General features: G+C 42.9%; 1 protein-coding gene across 9 annotated transcripts in view; it reads right to left on the bottom strand.

Annotated features, from left to right (window-relative positions):
* Positions 1–16,292, bottom strand: part of TTLL5 (tubulin tyrosine ligase like 5) — a 135,357-nt gene that overhangs the window by 95,543 nt on the left and 23,522 nt on the right. For 8 of the 9 annotated variants that reach the window (XR_010614020.1, XM_065686066.1, XM_065686068.1 and 5 more), the window contains exons 10-14: positions 14,710–14,811; positions 14,491–14,582; positions 13,974–14,012; positions 12,345–12,452; positions 1,054–1,135 (exon numbers count right to left, since the gene is read on the bottom strand). Coding sequence is in view for 8 of the 9 variants with exons in the window: in XM_065686066.1 (XP_065542138.1) it covers positions 1,054–1,135; positions 12,345–12,452; positions 13,974–14,012; positions 14,491–14,582; positions 14,710–14,811 (423 nt within the window). In the remaining variant the exon portion in view is untranslated. The remainder of the gene's footprint in view (positions 1–1,053; positions 1,136–12,344; positions 12,453–13,973; positions 14,013–14,490; positions 14,583–14,709; positions 14,812–16,292) is intronic. The other variant, XM_065686067.1, reaches the window with a different exon arrangement.

Below are 16,292 nucleotides of genomic sequence, written 5' to 3' on the forward strand. Positions count from 1 at the left end.
AGGTCAGACAGTGGGTATAGATGGGATGCATTCATAATTTTATCCAGTGGAAAAATCAATGGATACAGTTCAGATCAGACAGACAAAGTTTGATTCCTTGGAAGCAGAGAAATCAGCCATGTTCTGCAGCACAGTGATAGATGCCAACAAAGAAAAATGCCAAGCCTGGACAAAGAGAATGGAAATCATAAAGCAGAACAAAGGATGCAGATGTGACTTATAGTTTTAAATAGTAAAGGATGCAAATAATTTGGCGTGTATGCATACAAGCACAACCAACCAAACCAGGAATATAAATGTTGTGGAAACATTTTAGATGCACCTGAAAACAAAAACAGGTAGAGGGGGGGAAGGGGGGGAAGGGATGCCAAAAGGAAGGTCAGATATGGCTATTCCAGGAACATTTAACTTAAAGCTTATTTATACCATCCTAATTGAAGTATGACTCACACTACAAAAGTGTGTTGTGCATGTGTGTTCCTGTAAAGCTAAATAGTAGTCCAGGAAACACACATAGTTGGAGATCTACAAAAAAGAATAAATCCTGAAGTACGAGTGTCAGCATAAGGGCCAAGACAACATTCACTATTCAGATTTTAGCTAAAGAGAGTACTAGAAGAAAAATCTGAGCCCAAACATATACTTATGTACTCAAGTCAAGCACAATGCCTGAACTCTGCTTAGACTCTAAAATCTTAGTTTCTACTCAGCAAAGGAGATTGAAATCCCACATTATAGTCTGGAGAGTTTCAAAATTCATCTCTGATGGGAGATTTTGAAGTGTTAACAATGACAATGGACAGTGGAGGAGAAAGAATTAAAAGGAAAATGGAATCCCAACTGGGTTCTTTCAAAACTTATTAATGCAATAAGTTTGTTTACACGCAGGGAAAAGCAAAGGACTATCCTCCTTGTTAATCAGCAGTGGAACAAATACTCTGCAGAGCTTATGAAATCCTAGGCCCTCCTAGGACCACAAGTTCCAACGACAACCATCATTAGCAACAGTCATATTAAACTCATATTCCTCATATTAAACTGTGAATCACTCACCAGGCCAACGATGGGGATAGGTTTACTTCCAACAGCCAGGGCTTGAGAGTGTCATCAATAAGGACATCAAAACCATACAGCTCTGAAAACACAGTGGATATTCTAAGTTTACCTTACTGTACTTTTAAACATTCAGGTAAGGTCCATCATTAGTATCTATCAGGGCATTTCCATCTATATAATTTTATGTTAAATCCAACGAACTCCCTTGAGCGGAACAAATAATAACATTCGACAAGCGGGAAATTTCATTTCCTTAGAGTCAAGATTAAACATATTCTGTTTGTGGTGGAAAGAGGGAAGCAAAAAATGTGTCTTAGGAAAGTGTTGCTGTCCACAAAGTGCAGTCCATGCAGAACTCTACTGCTTGTTTTGCGAAAAGAGCAGGTCCAATCCACTTCTTCTACTGGATCCCGGAAACAACAGAGCCTCATCCTTTGCACTTTTTAATGCCTATATTCATTGTGCCAGTCAGCTATAGAAAACTTTGCTTCTTTCAAGCATCAGCTCCTGTTGTACATGTTTCCCCAGTATCCCCACAGAAACACAGAAGTCTTCTCCTCGGCAGCTTCATCTACATGGACAACCCTCTAACTTTTTATCTTACTGAAAGCTTGCCACTTTTCAGCCAACCACTGTAGAAATATTTTTTCCTTAGTTTCTAAAACATTCATAACATATTACATCTGCTAGATGTGTTCTGCTCTACACGGGTCAGATTGAAGCCAGCTTCCCATTCCAATACTGTTTTTAATATTTCACTCTATACACATGTTCTCCCTAGTCTGGAAAGAGTTGCAAGAAGGATGCTACAGGATAAATGTAAACCAGAAGTTGGCATTAATGCAATTCCCTCTTTCAGCATTAAGAAATAAAGTTAATTGATCATCAGGGCAACTTATGCACATTTTTTTCAAAATGCAGCATAACAGGGTGTTGGCAGAGAAGAAGAATTTCCATGGAATTAACCAGTTCCCTAGTGCTTGGAGTGAAAGCAAGAGAATTTCTTTGCCACGATGCTTTCCTTGAATTCTGGTCTTAGCCTTTTGTCACCTGCCTGACACTAATGTTGGCTCTGGGGAGCTGGACTGCTTGACAAGATCTTCCTATGCAGACAGCTGTACAAAAGCTCATGTAGCTTATAATGGGAAGTTAATGAGCTGTGGGGGGACTTGGAAGGGGAGGAAATGGCAGCACAGCAAGTATTGCCTGTTCACTTTTCTAGACTGTGTTGCCAGACATTGAGTGGGAAGCAAAACAGCAGAGAGTTAAGGGGTTGGTTCACTCCAAAGAAATGCGGCTGAATTTAAGTTTGGCTCTCTTGCTCCCCAGACAGGAAAGGCTGCAGTAGAGAGGAAAGGATGAGGTGGGGATTATAAGCGTAAACATCAGCAAAGCATTTTGACCATAAGCAGCTTCTGATTATTTCAATGCACTGTTTCAAAATACAGTCTCAGGTTTGGTAAAAACCTATGACTCTTAACAGCATAGCCAGTGACAGGCAGCTCATCCCTGAGGCACAGAAGCAATGACCAGGCCTGTGGCAGCTGCTGGTCTGTGACCTTCCAACCCCAGTCAGGAAGCAGAGCATTCTGTTTTGACTAGCTGCCGCTTCTTTTTCTGTTGGAAATTCCCTCCCTCTGCCCCTCAGAGGACCTTTGCTAGTATTTTGGCTCCTTTGACTTTGTCCTCCTCTCCTACACTTTTCTCCCTTCCAAACCACTTGCTCTTTAAACCTCCTTCTTTCCCACACAGTTACTCACTCTATCCACTTTTACAAATACATATAGGAAACCTCTTGCCCTTAGCTAGCTCTGACCATGCTGCTGGTGCTTTACACTCCTTTCCCTCATTTCTGCCTTGTTTATTAGGACAGTAAGTTCCTTGGAGTATTGCTGTTGACTCAATTCCATTATTAAACACAGATATCTCATGCCAACTGTAATGCCTTAGATTCTCCTAGGAACACTCCACTGCTGCTCCATAATGCCCCAAGTCTCAAATTGTAGGTCATGCCTACAACCCCTAGACCGATGTCTCTGCTAACATCAGGACATCAGAAACTATGCAATATCCATATTCTAGCAACAGAATAAAGCCTCACAGGTTCCCAAATGGGCTTATCACAAAGGGCTTCTCAAGTCTGTTTGGGACACTAGGGCACAAACAGAAGATAAATTATCTGCGGTTTCAGCTATCCTAGAAATGTCTCCTTGGCCCTCTTCCACATTTGGAAAATGCACTACCTAGATTAAACATAGAAGTACCCTTTCTACTGTGAAACTCCACTCTAATTTGTGAAAATAAAAACAGGCAGCACAAAGATGTAGAGTCATATGAGCATAGCAAGATCAGAAGTATAGCCTCTGCAATTACCAACTTAAGCAAAACTGCTATTTCCCTCTGTGGGGACAATAAAGAAAGAACTGAAAGACAAAAGGAGAGTGACCAGCAGGTCGAAGGAGGTGATCCTGCCCCTCTACTCTGCTCTCATGAGACTTCACTTGGAGTACTGTGTACAGCTCTGGTGTCCTCAACATAAAAAGGATATAGAACTGTTGGAAGAAGTAAAGAGGAGGGCCACGAGGACGATCAGGGGACTGGAGCACCTCCCGTATGAAGACAGGCTGAGAAAGTTGGATCTGTTCAGCCTGGAGAAGAGAAGGCTGCGTGCAGACCTCATAGCAGCCTTCCAGTATCTGAAGGGGGCCTATAAGGATGCTGGGGAGGGACTCTTAGGGAGTGTAGTGACAGGACAAGGGGTAATGGGTTCAAACTTAAACAGGGGAAGTTTAGATTGGATATAAGTAAGAAGTTCTTTACTGTGAGGGTGGTGAGGCACTGGAATGGGCTTCCCAAGGAAGTTGTGAATGCTCCGTCCATGGCGGTGTTCAAGTCCAGGTTGGACAGAGCCTTGGGTGACATGGTTTAGTGTGAGGTGTCCCTGTCCATGGCAGGTGGGTTGGAACTAGGTGATCTTAAGGTCCTTTCCAACCCTAACTATTCTATGATTCTATGACAAACAAGTGCTTCAGGCTGTGGCAATAGCAGGTTTACGACAACCCACCTTGCACCATTACTTTTATTAAGGGAAGAATACAAGAAACTAAGATACCAAGTTTCCACAGTGCCTTCCCTTGCTCCCCTTCTCTTGCTACTACAGTCCACAAAAACATGTTTCATCCTTGCAGTTTGCTAAAGAGACCAGAATTATATCAGGAGCTGTTGCCAAGACTAAGCAGAAACAGCCTGCGTCTCCCCTCCAACCCCCATAGAGAAGTCACTGCTGACCAAGCTTCCCATCCTCCCAGAAGGGCTAGCTCCAGACTGAAGTCTAAAAGCAACAGTTCAGCCAGAGATTTTTTTGCCAATGTCATTGAGACTAAGAGAAAGGCTAGAGACACAGCCTCAAGCTTTCTGGCTCTGGTTAACTACCACGTATTCTAAGTTTGTCTTACAATCCTGTCAAAGACTGCACTGTCCCTCCCCAAAGAATTTACTACAGTCTGTAAGTCAAGAAATTTAGTCACAAGTGGTAGCACAACCAATGTTTTCATGATTTTGTGTAGAATGAGTAAGCTCAGCTCCCAGATGGTGGCTATAATTCTGGTCTTTATTTTCAGCTTGTTCACTAAGGAAAAAGAAGCAGCTTTACTGCAAAGCACATTTTCTGCAATTGAATGTAGGTGACCTGAGGTTATGAAGGGATACATACACGTATACACTGAAAAAAAAAGATGCATAGTATGCAACTCTTGATTTGGCAATAAAAACAAACCAATTGCCTCACTTTATGTAGAAGTATATTTACAGACAATTGCCTAATGTGAGGAACTATACCTGCTCCACTGAAATGCAAGTCTTCCCTTGTTTCTCCTTACTTTCTCTGTGCTTTATATACAAGTATCATGCAGACCATGCCTGTAGACAACATGTATCAAGGAGCTCAAGTTAGAAAAGTTAACTGGGCTACGGTTTCATCCACAGCAGCTATCAGTCAGTACAACGGCGGAAGACTTCTAAGAGTATAGTGATGGATGTCCTGCTTTGTAGAACGTATTGCCAAACTTGATGCTTTAGAGACTACATAATATTTTGTAAATGAACTCCACCACTTTATCAATCACTGAATTCCATCACTTTATTTAGTGATGATACTCTACCTGCTTCAACTCTGGTAGTTGATCTTAACAGCTATGGGGACATGAACAAATCTACATCTTGGAGGCTATCACAGTCAGGTCACAAATAATTCCTGCTAATCTAGAAAAGGACAGCATAACAATGTAGGCTTTAATAAGCAAAAGGCCACACTGTCATATCAAATAGCAGAATAGAAGCCTCTACTCTGGACACCAAAGGCTCTGGGGAAAGTACTGGTGCTGTTGGCTTGTGTGAGAATTTGCCTTGCACTCCAAATAATACAGCTTAACTCCCTTTCTAAGAGCACTTTATTTTAACAGAGGAAAGCTTTATCTCTCAGTGTTGTTATAGGAAAGGGCCCAACAAGAGGGGACAGAATTATTCCACATGTTAGTGCTCTTGACTGCTCCACAAGATGCAGCCTATGCCTGCCAAAGTCTGTCATACTAGTTTGGCCAAATGTGTAATTACCTCACTTAGAGGCACTTTCTCCACAATAGGTAATCAGAGAAAATACATCACTTATGGCTTCTCAAGCTTTTTTCCTACTACTGAAGTCTGAAGGACACTTAGCTACATTCCCAATAAGAGTCTTCAGAAGTGAAATTTCAGGATGCCTACATAGAGTCATAGAACATCTCAAGTTGGAAGGGAACCATAAAGATCAGAGTCCAACTCCTGCTCCTCGTAAGATTATCTGTAACTAAATCGTACAACCAGGAGCATCATGCAGATGCTCCTTGAACTCTTGACAGGATTGGTGCTGTGATCAGTTCCTTGAGGAGCCTGTTCCAGTGGCTGACCACCACTGCAGCGAGGAACCTTTACCTAGTATGCAATTGGAACTTCCACTGATGCAGCTTCATTGCATTTCCTAATGTCCTCTTGCTGGTCACCAGATAGAGGAGATCAGCACCTCCCCCTCCTCTGCCCCCTTGAAGTTGTAGACTGCAATGAGGTCACCCCTCAGGCTTCTCTTCTCCAAGCTCAGCAAGCCAAGTGACCTCAGACGCTCCTCCTAATTCTTCCCCTTGAGACTTTTCATCATCTTGGTTGCCCTCCTTCTATATTACTTTCTTTTGTGAAGATTACAGTTGGGTTTATCACCTATGCCAAAATCAGAATCATCCTTCTACTCTTAAGTCAGAAAAGCTAATTAGGCTGTCTTCAAGGCTAACATCAAAAAACAGGTGTCTTAGAGCAAATTTGGCTGCCTTTATAATCCTAGTCTTACAAGGTAAATAAATTAACACCCATGAAGGGGAAAGTTCTTCAACCCAGCATGCGAGATCATAGGCAGTGAAGATGCTATCATCTCAGTAAACACCTCTGGACATCACTTCCCTTACACCACTGAGCAACAGACAAGTAGATATGTTGCTATTTGTTCTTCAACAAACTTAGGTGGCCAAATTTAAGAAAACATAGTAGCAGGTAGATCAAAATGAAAGCAAGCTGACTCCATAGATACATGAGGTGAAGGAGAAAGAGAGCATGATTCCCGAACTCATTAGCCAAAGCTCTTCTGATTTCAAGCTCCTAAACTCCAACAATCTTAGCCCCAAGCAGAGGTTGGGGCTAGGAGACAAGAATAACCTCGTGTTCCTCACTTCCATGTTCTATCTGCTAAAGACCCTAATGTCACTACACAAACCAAATAGGCGATAGAAAACAGAATGAGAAGCTAGGGATATTCCAACTTCGGTAATACAAGTCTACTGTTAAATAAGTTAACAATGCTTGTCATTTCTTTACAGATGTTTTTGGAGGAGTTAATTCTTTCTAAGTCCAAGCACCTTGAGAAAAAAATAAAAAAAAAAAAACCAACAACCTGGTACTACCAAGCACCCTACTCCTAACAGGAGCTATTACTAGAATATCTATCCCTTGAACTTGTTTTACCTTTCAGGCTTAGCTGACAGTTTTGTTAAATTCTGAAGATATAATTATATTACAAAATCTACTCATCAAAATGCTGAAAGGTAGAGGGCTCCTGAATCTGAAAGTAGCAAGAGGACTCTAAGAACAACCTTTTTCAGATTCAAAATGGCATCTTTACATACTGGCTTTAAAGCAAAGACAGAGTGTAGGGAATACCTGTTCTGCTTTTCCTTGACATGTCATCCATAACAGCATAAAAAGATAAACGAGATGTGTATGGTAGATGTACGGCTGGCATAAGGCTCTAAGCAGAGACTTACCTACACTCATGTCAAGCACATCTGCATAGAAATTCCTTAAGTATGTCAAATTCTAGTGCCCTGCAAAATTCATTATGGAGCAGGCCATTCCCCCAAACAGGTCAACTGCTACTACTAAGAAAATTCAATGCTTATGAACAGCAGACACAGGTGTTTGAGAACTGATGATTATATACAAATGAAGACTTTATTCAAGCTTTAGGTCCAGATCAGCACCCAAGTAGTACAATAATTTATGGTTTGCTCTATACCATCTTAATGTATATGTGATTAGAAGCATAAGTCCAGAGTAGCTAAGCAAAAAACTCATTGCTTCGGTGGGATCATCATGACTATTATCCTATCCTGCCGTCTCGATTTCAGAGGAGTTCAACAGCTTCATGGCTGGGTTGACTAGAGCTGGGACTTAGATCTACAGCTCCTTCAGGCTCATGCTTCAGTGGTTATAGAAAACAGTGTTACACTGGACACTAGCAATAGGCCACACAATCAGGAAGACAGTTTGGATAACACCCTCTATAAGCAAATGGGAGCAGTTTCATGCTGGCAGGCCCTGGTCCTCATGGAGGACTTAAACCACGCTGATATCTGTTGGAGAGACAGCACAGGAGGGCTCGAGCAATCCAGGAGGTTCCCCTGAATGTGCTGATGACAACTTCCTCATGCAAGTGAAAGAGAAGCCAACAAGGAGAGGTGCCGTGTTAGACCTCGCACTTACAAACAGGGAAGGGCTGGTGGGGAATGTGATGCTCCAGGGAAGCCTTGGCTGCAGTGATCACGAGATGGTGGAATTCAAGATCCCCAGGGCAGTGAGAAGGGCAAGCAGCAAGATCACTGCCTTGGACTTCAAGAGAACAGACACTGACCTCCTCAGGGACCTGCTCAGTAGGGTCCCATGAGACAGAGTCTGGAGGGCAGGGGTGCCTAAGAATGCTGGCTGATATTTAAGGATCACCTACTCCAAGCTCAGGAGCAATGCATCCTGACAAGAAGGAAATGAGGCAAAAATGCCAGGAGGCCTCCATAGATGGACAAGGAGCTTCTGAGCAAACTCAGAAGAAAAAAGGAAGCTTACAAAAGGTGGAAGTGAGGGCAGGCAGCCTGAGAGAAATATAAGGACACTAGGACATTAGGGATCAGATCAGATCAGGAAAGCTAAAGCCAGATAGAATTGAGTCTGGCCAGGGATCTCAAAGATAACAGGAAGGGCTTCTATAGGTATGTTGCTGAAGAAAGAAAGACTAGGGATAATGTGAGCCCTCTCCGGAAGGAAATGGGAGACATGGCTACCCTGGACTTGGAGAAGGCTGAGGTTCTCAATGACTTCTTTGCCTCAGTCTTCATTGGCAAGTGCTCCAGCCACACTGCTCAAGCCACAAGAGACATGCAGGGGCTGGGAGAGTGAAAGCCTTAAGTCCACTACAGGAAAGGAACATGTGCACAAACCCATGGGACCCGATGAAATTCATCCATGGGTCCCGAGGGAGCTGGCAGATGAAGTTCCTAAGCCACTGTCCATCATATTTGAAAACTTAGGGCAGTCAGGTCCTTGACTACTAGAAAAAGAAAAATATAACCCCCATTTCAAGAAGGGGAAAATGGATGACCCAGGGAACTACAGAGCAGTCAGTCTCACCTCTGTGCCTGGCAAAATCTTGGAGCAGATTCTCTTGGAAAGCATGCCAGGGCACATGAAAAACAATGAGATGGTTGGTGACAGCCAGCATGGCTTCACTAAGGGGAAATCCTGCCTGACCAATTTGGTGGCCTTCTATATGGGGCTACAGAAATGATGGGTGGGGCAGAGAAACATACTGTCTACCTGGACTTGTGCAAAGCATTTGACACTGTCCCACACAACATCATAGAATCATCCTTGTCTCCAAACGGGAGAGACATCCATTTGATGGATAGACTGCCTGGTAGATAAGTAATTAGCTGGATGGCTGCATGCAGACAGTTGCGGTCAACGGCTCAGTGTCCAAGTGGAGACCAGTAACAAGTAGTGTCCCTCAGGGGTCGGTGTTAGGACCGATCCTGTTCAACATTTTTGTTGGCAACATGACCAGTGGGATTAAAGCGCCATCAGCAGCCTTCCAGAATCTGAAGGGAGCCTACAAGGATGCTGGGGAGGGACTCTTCATCAGGGACTGTGGCGATAAGGGGTAATGAGTTCAAACTTAAATAGAGGAAGCTTAGGTTAGATATAAGAAAGAAGTTCTTTATTGTGAGGGTGATGAGGCACTGGAACAGGCTGCCCAGAGTAGTAAATGCTCCATCCTTGGCAGTGTTCAAGGCCAGGGTGGACAGGGCCTTGAGCAACCTGGTCTAGTTGGAGGTGTTCCTGTCCATGGCAGGGGGGTTGGAACTAGATGATCTCAAGATCCTTTTTAACCCAAACCATTCTGTGATTCTAAGACAGTTTTTACTTGGGGCTTAATTTAACATGAGGAATTATTAGCTAATCATAAAGCACAAAGCAGAGGCTTGAGACCACAACATTAATAACAAGGCTGCAACAAAACGCAGTACTTATACTGCTTTGAGTAAATACACCACTTCAGAGGAACAAAACTACTGAGCATCCCAAGTCCTCCAACGAGTGCTTATTACTAGATTGCGGTACGTGGCTCACACGACATGGCCAAAAGGGGACTCACTACAATCTTATCACAAATTATCAGCAGCACTCTGCTTTGACATGAGAAAAAGCAGCATTCTCTCACTTCCTAGTCAAGCACGGGTATTTGGAACCATACAGACTGTCTCACTAGTCTTATTTTGCAGCATGAAGCAGCCACAAATTGAGTCTTTTCCCTTAAATCTAGAAAGCAAGTATATTACATTAAAACAACATATACTTGGGAAAGGAATGAAGGACCAGGAATGCAAAACAGTTAGAGAGATAAAGTGGGAAACCTAGGAAATAAGTATTTGTGATTTAATTTTTAGCAAGAATGTGGCAATTGTGCTGGAGTCCTATTCCCAGAACAGCATTAAAAAGACTAGAGGAGAATACACATTCAGTTAGTCATATTTTTCTAGAAGCTTTCCAAACAGGGTCTACCTCTGTATCTGAATCTCAGATCCAGGTTTCTGAAGTCTCAGATACTTTTCAAATGATCAGTCTCTCTCAGCGCACACATGTGGTTTCATTGTTCACAGCCCAGAATGAAAAAAACAAAAAAAAGAATCTAAAACCAAAAAGCACTCTTGGGAGCCTCTACATGCTGTCTTGAAATCTTCATTCCTAGTTTTCTCCCTCATGTTAACAGCTATAAACTCAGCCATTCGGAATACTTCCAGCTAGAAAAACTGTCTTTTTTTTTTTTTTACAACAAGGTTAAAAGTGGCACAAGCAAAGAGTCTCAAAACAAGACACAGGATGAAGAATGATCCATACAGCATGACAAAGGCTGTTCAAATCCTTGGGACAAGGACCACCACTTAATTGTGGGGGAAGGTGGCAGAAAGTACTGAGCTCTGGAAATGCCTCAGGCTCCCTAGGGAAGCAGTATGGCTCTTACTTAAGCTCCCTTTCCTGGGAAGCTCTTAATTTCTGTTTACACTGAAATAAATGGAACAAAACAGTTTATTTGTGGGGGAGCATCTGAGAGGGTGGTTAGTGCAGCCCTGGGGAGGCAGCAGGAAGTGGGATAACCTCAGAGCCAGGCCCAGCAGAAAGTACACGAGGAACATTAGTTTCAACATACATAGCTCAGAGGAATCTAGAAACACATCTCAGGGAAGAAAAGGAAGAATAAAAAAAAGGGGCAGTTACAGTTTTTTGGTGTGCCTTTTTTTTTTTTAACCCAGTAGTTGATATTTCTGGAGTAGCTGATAAATTTTACTAAAGCTAACTCATAAATCTCCATGTACACCAAAGTTCTCCCACTTAGAATAAAGGCAGAGTCAGTCAAGAGAAGCTAAGGCCAGAGAGGTAGCGAGTTTGGCAGGTAACTAAGAAACATTTTAGCCGGCTCCTCCTTTATTACTGTCTCATCACCCTAAATATCCAAAGATGACAGCATTTATGTTAAGAATGTTGAAAGCTGCCTAATTGTTAATACCCAAGTGCAATGCAGGGACCACACAAATGAATTTACCTGTCACAGCAGCTCTGAATGCAAGTCCCAATACCTAACACAGCATACCTTAAACCAAGCTCAGTCTTTGGTTTAAGCATTGAGTGAGACTAATCCTAGACTCATCTTCCCTGCCCCAAGACTCTGTGAGTGTATCCACATGAGCAAAGGGCAGCTCGAGCAGGAGGAGGCCTCTTTAGGGAAGGCTGGGAAGGAGCCACTGGAAAGCGGGAGAAGGCACACTGTGGTACCAGCCGCTGCTTTCTGGACCTCGTCCCAGCATCTGCTGCCAGTGAGTTCTCAAATCCCTTTGCCAGCACATAGTTCTGCACCCAGCTTCTGCCAGAAATAGGCTTTGACGCCACCATGCGGTACTCTCACGCAAGCACAAGCCCAGAAATACCACCACCACCGCTCATTCAAGGGACTGCTTCACACATTCCTCCCTCGTCCTCAGATGCATGCAGGACAGCAGTTCAGAACTACATTGGGCTAGATCGCTCAACAGAAAATATTAAATGCTCTAAGGAGATGTTTAATAACGGACAGCCATCCTTTTCAAGGCCATTAGTGTGTCACTAACTTCACTGTTCCAGCATTTCCTCAGTTCCCTTTCAAGTCCCTTACCATCACATTTTCTAGCATGAGATTCTGATGAATGACACTGGCACCAGGGCAACAGAGAGTCTGTGTCCCCTGCCCTCACAGAGGCCTATACTGAGGGGAAAAAAAAAAAACCAACCAAAACAAAACTGTCTGGCTTCCTTGCAATAGGGAATATATGTTTCCTTGTAGCATCAGAAAGCTGGAAGTTTCAAACAAACTTAAGAGCCAATCAACAAAGATGCCCCCAGTACCTTACCAAAGCAGGTGTCACGATGTGAAACGAAATGTTTACAAGCTGTGGCAATGGCCAGCTCAGCAGAAATCACAGTCTTGATAATCAGGTCCTCCACACTGGCCATCAGTGCTGCAAGAAGGGAGGGAGAAAAAAAAACCCAACAAAATAAAAAACAAATAATAAGGAAAAAAAAGGTTGTGAAGTAACACACAATGTCTAAAAAATATGAGAATATGCGTATGGACAGATACCTTTGAGAATCAAAGCATGTGAGAGCTTATGGAAGCAAAAGATAACATGCTTGGAAATCCATGCAAGCATAAGTATATAGATACATGCATAAGTATCCTAGTGCAAAAATACAAATGAGAATGACAGAAATGAGTATATGTACGGTACGAGTAAGCAGAAACATGTGGCACGCACATAAGCACAAGTCAGCTGGAGTCTGATCATCGCCCACTCAAAGTATTAGGAAGGATTAAACAAGAGCGGGTCAGTGAGATAAGCCCTCAAATTACAGAAGCCAAGTCACAGGCACTGAAATACAGAAATTTTTCTTGTGGACTTTGAGGAGATAACTGTTCTGTGATTGCACCTTCCTCTAAAGCAGCTGTTCCCATACCATGATTCACAAATCATTTCAAAATTATATGCCTGGTGACAGCTCCCAGTCCTGCTGACCCATAGATAATCTGCAGTTGTAGTAAAGGAGCTCTCTTCACCTCCTTTATGAGCCTGTAAACACAGCTCAGGAACAGGAATCTGACCTGACAGAGGGAGCAAATGGCAAGAAAGGATGTATGCTAGATGTAGACCTCGATTCTAGACTGGGTTTGGGCTTGAGACACTTACTTTCTGTTTTCAAGGACAAGCAATAGAGGAAGGGATGAAAGAACACTGGAGCCCTGGTCTGAAAAGTTAATAGAGACCACAGGACATGCCTCAAAGGGAGGTTCAAGCAAAGACCTAAAGCAAAACCACACAGACATTGGGTAATCCCTGTTCCAAAGAACATCCAGTACAAACCACTTGACTAGAGAGTTCAATTTAGGCCTACGATTACTTTTTCTCATGTTCAGATGATGACACGCAGGGACCTGAAAATTAGAGGACCTTGCAAGCAAATTCAGATGTGAGCTTCTGTGCCAGAAGACAGCTAAGTGGAAGCAATACAGCATGGGAATGTCCAAGTGCACATAAACATCCCAGAGCACAAAAATCTTGCCAGCCCAGACAAGGCCAGCATTTCCCAGCCAGCATTCTGCTCCTTATGACCAGAACCAGATGCATCAGAGAAAGGTGCAAGATGCCTTGTAATGGATAGAGAAACCTGCTTGCATTGCTCAGTAGTTTACTTAATTATTAAGAGTGCATATTTATACTTTAGGTTGGGGTCTGGAAATGTATAAATATAAATAACTATGCGTACATAGCTTAATGAAAATATACTGTGCAAGTGATCAGACAGCAATGCACACACATGATGGGGGAAAAAATATATCTATTCCCATCCAAAAGCCAGATTAAAATCCCCTTCATCCAACATCTAATCGTCCCCTGGCAACATCTGCGATATGGGCATAGCTGCTGTCAGTAGTGTTACTGATGCTTTGGTATCACAGGTAATTTATCCCTTAAAGGATATACCTGGATTCTGCTCTGCAGATGTACTTACTCCCAGCAGACCTGGCAAAGGAGTGGAAGAGGGAGCTGTTTTATATGAAACACAGACTGAAATGAAAACACCCAGCAAAAACCTGAGCCATGGAAAGATGACACCACATCCAAGAGTCATTCAAACTGGCACAGTTCTCCAGAGGTTGGTCACTCATCAGACTGAACAGGCCATGGGAGCAGTAGTGGGAGGGAAGCTTTTAGAAGAAATGGAATGACCTTAAGAAACGGGAAATGTAGGTAAAATATTAAGAAACACACCCTGAGAAAGTCTCAGAATATTATTTGCAAAAGGGAAGGGAAAGGCCTCATCTCTGGGGATAGAGAATAAATTCACAGCTCTAGTAAGTAAGCTGCAAGGGACAATGCTTCCCTCCACCCTGCTCTGGTGCTAAATGGGACCCACTGTTGCTCTTCCCTGACTTAGGATTCACACTAGTGAGATGATTAAGATCCAACAAAGGAATACAAGAACAAGATCTGTACTGACCTGCAGTGTCTTTCCCCTCTTGTTTTAAGTACCTCAGCATTGCACTCATGCTCCACTTGCTCCCATAATCCTCTACCTCAGGATCATCACAGCTAAAAATAAGTGAAAGAAGCAGGTTGACACCACTGACCTTCCTTTAGAGACTTGCATCAGCCTTAGACCAATCTACGTAAATTGACCCAACCACTAGAGATCAAGTTCCATTTTCCAGCCAAGTACCTGACATAATCTCCACTCTTCTTGTTGACACTGTAATTGGTCAGGTGCATGAACTGGTTTTTAATGTTCTTGGATGCTTGGTCATACCTCACTGTTGCAAACCTGTAAAGAGGGATAAAGATTCTCAGTATTTCTTGAACAAGTGACAGCCTTGCTAAATATGGCCTATTACACAGACCACTCAACAGCAGCAGCTAGGGAGAGAATGCATGTAATGAGACTTCATCAAATGCAACCGTTCCTCACAAAAAAAACCCACAGTTTATTCTTAAGGGCCACATCCAGGTGCACTTAATTTCTTTTCCGGAATCTTAGAGCAGGTAGCTCTATTTGTTGTCCTTAGAGTTTTTACAGCCTAACAGTGTACACAATAGGCACATTTTTTTCCTCGACTGCTTAGATTTATGGTCCTCAGGCATTCTGGCCAAACATGCCACTCCATTTTAGACAGTCAGTGTCACAGTTCCTTCAAATTTCACAATAGGACCTACCATGAATATGTAAGATCCACTGGTCCTGGGAAATGCACACATTCAGAGCAATCATACCACATACGTAGTCAATATTTCCTGAAGTCTCATACAAGCACAGCTCAGTTCTTGTGTACTTCAAAGACGCCTTAAGAAAGGCCGAGGCCAGGAACATATTCTATCACCAACAACTACACACCAGCCTACAACAGCCGATCCTCTTTCTCAAAAGGCATCCGGGAAACTAGGTATAACTTGAAGGCCAGACCGATTTGTCCAACAAGGCAGCATCTACTCCAAGGTGCTGTCATTCTCAGGGACTATGCAGCCCTTCGGTATCTCAAAAATGTCACCTAGCTGTGTACAAGGAAATGGACTGTAGGGAAGATTGGAATCAGTAACAAGACACTGCTACAAGCTTATTTAGTGTCCATATGAGCCCTGTTACAGCCATCAATATTACAGTTAAGTCAGCCTACTTATTATGGAAACAATGATGATCTCCTGATCACCAAAAAGGCATTACCTGTACTGTAACCAGGCACCCCATCACCACTCCCTTAGCCACACACTACCATCATGGATGTTTGTGTTAAAATGAGTCAATAAATTGATCCAGCTGAAAAATAGCCCAGGATTTTGATTTGTAAGGTGGTTGAAGGATTTTTTGTTTCGGGGTTTTTTGTTTTGGTTGGTTGGTTTTGGTTGGGATTTGTTTGGGTTTTTTTCTTTGGTTCGTTTCTTTTCTTTGTTGTTTGTTGTTGATTTTGTTGCTGTTGGTTTTGGGGGCTTTTTTGTTGGGGTTTTTTTTTTGTTTGGTTGGTTGGGTGTTGGTTGGGGTTTTTTTTGGGAGGGCTAGGGTAGAGTTTTTGCATGAGTGTGTTGAGGGATGGTGATGTTCAGGGCCAGGTTGGACAAAGCCTTGGGTGACATGGTTTAGTGTGAGGTGTCCCTGCCCATAGCAGGGGGGTTGGAACTTAATGATCTTAAGGTCCTTTCCAACCATAACCGTTCTTGTGATCCTATGGTGCGAGAAGGGTATGAAAGGACAAAGGTAGATCAACTCCCTGATCCAGCTACAAAGCTGTAACTTTATAAGCTTAACTCCCCACA

Source organism: Lathamus discolor, chromosome 6 (genome assembly GCF_037157495.1).
Source record: "Lathamus discolor isolate bLatDis1 chromosome 6, bLatDis1.hap1, whole genome shotgun sequence".
Lineage (NCBI taxonomy): Eukaryota > Metazoa > Chordata > Aves > Psittaciformes > Psittacidae > Lathamus > Lathamus discolor.